Here is a 6,000-nt window from a genome sequence, read left to right as displayed (position 1 = left end):
TTACGCGCGCGCAAGCAATCGCATTTGACGTGGCTTCCTACAAACAAATGCTTGAACTCACACATTGACACAGCAATATATTATCAATTTCCAAAAACGTACCTAGGTGTCACCTTGACAAGGTACTTTTGAGCTCTCTCAAATCACTCGAGTCATCATCGTCCACTTTCAAAGACAAGGCCTTGTCCTACAAAGCCTATCCATTTGATCGCATTTTATAATCAACCATGTCTTCTGCCTCGTCCAACAACCCTCACAACACGAGTTTTCCTATAATCCGTCCTGATAATGCTTCTCGAAATTACACATCCTCCGATTTTGATCTCGTCTCTGTGCGTCTTCGGGCCCTTATTTTGGATCATCGCCTTCGCAAATTCTTAGCAGTTTGTCATGAGGATTCCCCAATCCCAACCGCTACCAAAGACGACCTGTTGAAGTTGCTAGCGTCTTTCCATCCGGGACTCCGTCTGGATACGAGAATCTCGGAAGAAACTCTGTCACAACTGTTCACACTCATTGTTCGGCCATTTTTCCTCAACATGGATTATTTCGACGAAGAGACAAATGTAATGCTCTATTGGGATGTTCCTCTTTAATTCCCTGTAATCACCCAGGTAAAAAGGTAAACTTTTGTAATCTTAACTCTTCATCGATATGGAAGGTCTTTATATCGTCTGTTGCTGATTCTGCCAAAGTGGGCATTCTTTGATTTGTAGTATGTAACTCCTGCGATTCGGGTTTTCAATGACGCCAAACTAGATGATCGGATAGAATTTCGCAAGATGGATAACTCCTAGAAAGAAGTTAGAAGGAAGATAGCAAAGTCAATCGACAAAGGGATTCACGACGGACTCCCTCGTAGTTTTTTGCTTTGATTTCACAAAACTTGTTCCAACTTGTCAGGATGATGTCAAGTTTGTAGATTTGGGAATTTTTTCTGACAGCTATGCAAATTCACTGCCATCACATCTCATGTTTTCGTAAAAAGAAAGTGAAAAAATCCACGTAAAGTTGTTAGGTGCCCTCTGATCTCGAAGTCCAGTTTTACGCGCAATGAGTCATGTTATAAGGAATTGATTTCATCAACACATAGCAAAAAGTACGAAGATTTTAGAACTGAGGGTAATTAGAGTATGAATATGTACAAAGGCAGCGTATCTCTAACCAAGACTTTCCCGGTTGTGGAGATGACCATCATGAGAGGGTCAGAAAAGAATTCCCCAAAATGTCTTCCTTCATTTCGAGACTTTCCAAATCTTTCCTGTCGAGCGAGCGCAGCCACACGTCACTGTAGCAATCTTTAGGCAAGCCTGCGGGCCATCGTAACTTGCCTCCCTCTGGTCGGTAGTTTGAGAGAACACGCTTCGCGGGTTTCCGTCCAGATCGCTTCGGGAACTCGCCTTGCCTCATCTTATGATATTCTTGATCGATATTTTCCACAAGGGATGTAGCCAGAGAGCTACGCCAGACAGGGGTGTGTCTCACTCGGTCTTCGTTCATCACTTCTTCATCAGACTCGTCTGATGAGCACAGTCGTTCATCTTCAAAAAGGTCACCGAATCTTGCAAAAGGCGAACTGCCTTCAAGTTCGCACATCTCTTTTCTACGTTTCGCAAGCTATAAGGTTGCATAGAAAAAGTTAGACTTGAACGTATTGTGGCAGATCCAAAAGCCATGAACATACTCGTAATTGTCTTTGTTGTTGACGGTCTCGTTTTTGGTCCCTCTGAAGGATGGCTTCATTAATGTTATATCTTCTCATATGCTTCAGGCGGTAATCAATATGTGCCTGCATTAGTTTCATGATACGCTGTGGGTGATGGTCCACGACATGATACTCTTGACATGCGTATGCTCTGTTGAATGTATCCGTGCAGAATGCAAGAACCCGTCGATTCCAGTCCTCTGCTTTGGCATCTCCTCAAGCCGTGCTCAAACCAACGTAAGGAATGCCGTATTGCTGAAGTCTACGTCGACAGTATTGTAACATACCCGATGCTGTATGTTCCATATCTTCAGGTTTCCAAGTTGGTTGGAGTTGGTCATGTCTGATGAGGTTGGGAACAGCCTCTCCAAGTGGTGCGGTCTCGTAATCCACGGTGAGCTGTGGCATGTTTTCGAGGTCTGAGAGAGTTGGGGACTTTGGGAAGTCTGCTTTAGAACGACCCACCCCTGCCATCAGTCGGAAATGTTTCTGTACCTGATTTGCCTGGGCCCAAAATCACTGTCAGGTTTACATGGGACATATCAGTATCTATTTATTTCGGGACTGACCGTTTGTTCATCAGCCTCTTTGACCTGCGGTGTCATCGACATCCTTTCTTGCCGAAGACTTGGACACTTTGGGTTTTTAGGTGTTTCATTAGATTTCCTCCACTTTCGCTTTCTCGAGACAGGTGTGGCCGAGCGACTTCCTGCGGGCAACTGCCCATTTGAGTGGATTTGTGAAGTTGATTGATGTGGTCCCGGCGTCGATCCTTGCCTTTGCGAACTGCCTTCGACAGAGGTTGTACGTTGGAACAACGGGGTGTTGTTAGAAGAACCCGGCATGGTGTTCTGGGATTTACAAAGTAGAGCTCTCAACATAGAATCTTGATTTGATGTAACACAATAGGAAATCCAAAGCTACTTACACCGGAATTAGTTCCACCTTCGTCTCCCACCGCTTCCTGGCAGTGTCCTTGATGGCCAGGTATTTGCGACGTCGATGCATGTGATGATCCAGACTGGAAGTTGTTCGTAGCATCACAAAACCCATCCGCATCATCTTGCTGGAGTGGATCTTGAATCCGATTGGTGGTTTCAAGAGATCTCTGAGAAGCTTCTGTACGTGGGTCAGGGAAAGACAATCCGGAAGAGATTTTTTGTATAGCTTCAGCTTGGTCAGAGATCTTCCTTCGATTCTCCGCGTCACGGGTTTGCAGGTCCAAGAGTTGACGGCGCAATTCTTCAGAAACCTGTCAGAGGCCTCACAACTTCAGGTAGGGCTCAAGTGTACAAGAAAATAGATAAAGAGTAATATGCAACACGTACATCAGAATGTTGCTCTTGTACTGTTTGTCTTTCGATGGTGCTGACTACCTGTCTTTCGACTGCATCATTTATTGTTTTCCTGAAGGCGGAAAATCTGTTGTTGAATTCAATCTCAAGATCCAGCTGAGGTAATTCACCCTGCAAGGTTTCCCTTTGCTGAGCTAAAAGTTCTGCTGCCTTTCGAATGTAAAGTTTTTTTTGCGTCAATGAAAGATCAGTTCAGAGAAAAGGTGAAATTATGTACTCACATTGGCGGAAGTCCTTTCTTCTACCATTGTCTCAATCAATTTTAGTATCTCCTGTTGAAACCTCGCAAACTTTTCAGAATCCCTGGCGTCACGCTGGGCTTCAGCTTCCTCCGAGAACATTGACAATTCGACAGCAGAGACTCTGCGTTCGAGCTGATCTTCAGGCTTCGAAAGGGATTGAGCACAACTAATTAGGGGTGCTAGCTCACAAAGGTCTGGTAGATTTGGGTCAGAAAATATAACAAGTGGAGCCGCACCTTATCAATCTGCATCTCATCGCTTGCGGTCGTGGTCAGTGACATCTGTGGCATCTCTTCCAAGAGTTCGACCTTTTCGGAAAATTGTTTGATAGTATTCTCCTGCTTATGTACAAGACTTTCAAGTCCCTGCACGATCGTTTTCAGTCCTTGAATTTCCGACGCCAGCGGGGCCACTTCATCATCCATCATAGTTACGTCGTGCGATGCATTTTGGGTCATTAGTTCTTGATATAGAGTTGAAATCTCCTTGCGGACAAGGTCGGCCATATGTTTGCGATCTTCACCTCTCGCGCCCTCCACAAATTGTTGCTGAGCTTTCAATACACTTTCGACTTGGTCGAAGATGTTTTTTATGATGTTTTTTTCCTTCGCAAGCAATTTCTAGAACGAGAGAAAATTTCAGATAAGAAATATTGTTTCGGAAATGTTGACAAGATAAGGGGGAAAAGGGTACATATATATATAGGAGTACTCGTACCTCTTTGAATGTCTTCGCAGGCGAATCTGTGCTTGCCTCTGTGGTGCAAAGCTCTTTGGATTGACTCGTTGTGACCAATCCCAAAAGGTGGGACTCAACTTCTTCTTCCTCCATACGATCAATCTTGTCATCAAGCTCGTGTAGTCTTCCTTCTATGCCCTCGATCGTGGACAAAAGAGTTGGAATTCGATGGATGTCCTGTTTGTCACGAGCCATTTTCTACTTATGTGGAAGGGACAATGTCAAAGAGATTGGTCAGAAATCCCGATACCATCAATACCAATACAAAAACTGAATTCAAGAATGAACCTCTTTTATCACTTGAATCCCCTCTTTACACTTCTCAAGATCGTTGTACCACGCAGGGGCGATGTCAACGCTACCGCTTTGCGCCTGTTGAGACCTTCTCTTAAGTCATCTTGATGTATAATACCCATATATAGAAGTAAGACTGACCATAATGCCGGAAGGCTTTGTCAGTTTTTTTCTTATATGTTCCATCTGGGTGAGTATCATCCCCATCATGATCTGAGAATGAGCAGAATGTCAGCGAAGAACATAAGCCCGATACTTTTCCCCCACTTACCTCATTGTCGAGGACTTTTTGTCCCAAGGCCACGAGATGTGCGTTTTGATCCATGGCAGATTGAAGTGGTTGTCCTACGAGTGATCTTTGGAATGAAGTGTTATTTTGAGTTCCAATACTAGGTGTAGCTTATGAATTTGAAGTGTTGCAAGGATTACGATTCTATGTTAATGGGTGATAGCAGTGTCTGGCGATGCATATACTCTTTATATGGAGCAAGATCCCGTTCGAATTTTGGTTACCCTGTGACTGGTGTTTCTAGCTCGCACAGGCATACGCAGCTCTGTTTCCTGAGTCGTAGAGAATGTCTTGAAATTTGAACATGTATTGATCATCCTAAACCAAGTGCCATCCGCCTGTGTTCTCGTCAGAATTGGCCAAGCTGATCTTTAGATGAGTTTGGTGATGCTTTTCTTTTCAGTTAAGCATGACCTTGACCTCTTGAAGCACCTCGAAGTCATTGTGTGACTGCGCCAGTCTGTGCGAGACTTCAACGCTTTGTTTTTACCGAGCCTCAGTTCGAAGTAGGCATTCAAGAAACAATGGGATATGTTTTGAGAAGTTTTACGTATAACCTTTACGCGGTGTAAATTGCCGGTAGAAGTACGTAATCATGGGATGACTCGAGATATACGTGACATACCCACATTTTATCACGCGTCGGAGCCCAAGCTGATCTCAAGATGAGTCTTGGTCAGTCTTTTCGATGTTCAACTTCCGGTTAAGCATGAATGATCGTTGCCTCTCGAAGCACGCCAAAGTCATTGTGCCACTACGCAAGTCCCTGCGTGACCTCAGGTCTCTGTTTTTACTGAGGGTGAGTTCGAAGCAGGAGTTCAAGAAACCTACGTTTTGAGAGGAGTTACATACATATAACCGATTTACGAGGCTTAAATTCCCAGTCAAAGTGCGTAATCATCACCACTCAAAGTAACAGTGACGCACCCAGGGTTCATCACGCGTCAAGTGAAGCTAGCCCATCTTCCGAAGCGTTCACGCAGGGCCATATGTAGGGCCACGTCCGCTCTCGGTTTGATGCTACGCCACAAATTAGGCTAGTCGACCAATTTGTGGGTTGTGCGAAGATGACAAAACGTTTTTTATCGCATAGCGCTTATGCACAAGACACATTCACATGGTCATAATAAGCTCTGATCGGAGATTTATGATAGACAGAAGTACTTTCCAGCTCAAGTGGATTGAAGACCTAATAGATCAACCGAGCCACTCAAAATGACTAAAAATATCTTGCAAAGAAAATGTATTCCACTCAAGTTCAACCAAAGGCCTAATCACCTTGAACAAAGATGTTCAAAGGAAATAATGAGATCCTGGAGAATATCACTCATGTGTCCAACAGTGAGGTTGCGGTTCCCAAAATAACGCAATGTAATG

At 44.2% G+C, this 6,000-nt stretch overlaps 2 protein-coding genes across 2 annotated transcripts; one reads left to right on the top strand and one right to left on the bottom strand.

Moving 5' to 3' along the window:
* Positions 1-227: 227 nt before the first annotated feature.
* MELLADRAFT_66547 (uncharacterized protein) lies at positions 228-596 on the top strand (the record flags this gene model as incomplete). Its single annotated transcript, XM_007414627.1, has 1 exon — positions 228-596. The coding sequence occupies one exon, from the start codon at positions 228-230 to the stop codon at positions 594-596; it is 369 nt and encodes a 122-aa protein (XP_007414689.1).
* A 10-nt stretch (positions 597-606) lies between these two features.
* Positions 607-2,550, bottom strand: MELLADRAFT_110397 (uncharacterized protein; the record flags this gene model as incomplete). Its single annotated transcript, XM_007414510.1, has 5 exons — positions 607-726; positions 1,285-1,617; positions 1,685-1,789; positions 1,943-2,200; positions 2,275-2,550. The coding sequence occupies 5 exons, from the start codon at positions 2,548-2,550 to the stop codon at positions 607-609; spliced, it is 1,092 nt and encodes a 363-aa protein (XP_007414572.1).
* Positions 2,551-6,000: the final 3,450 nt, after the last annotated feature.

This window comes from Melampsora larici-populina (assembly GCF_000204055.1).
Source record: "Melampsora larici-populina 98AG31 unplaced genomic scaffold MELLAscaffold_44, whole genome shotgun sequence".
NCBI lineage: Eukaryota > Fungi > Basidiomycota > Pucciniomycetes > Pucciniales > Melampsoraceae > Melampsora > Melampsora laricis-populina.
Note: the sequence above shows the minus strand (reverse complement) of the source record. Positions and strands in the feature narration are given on the sequence as shown.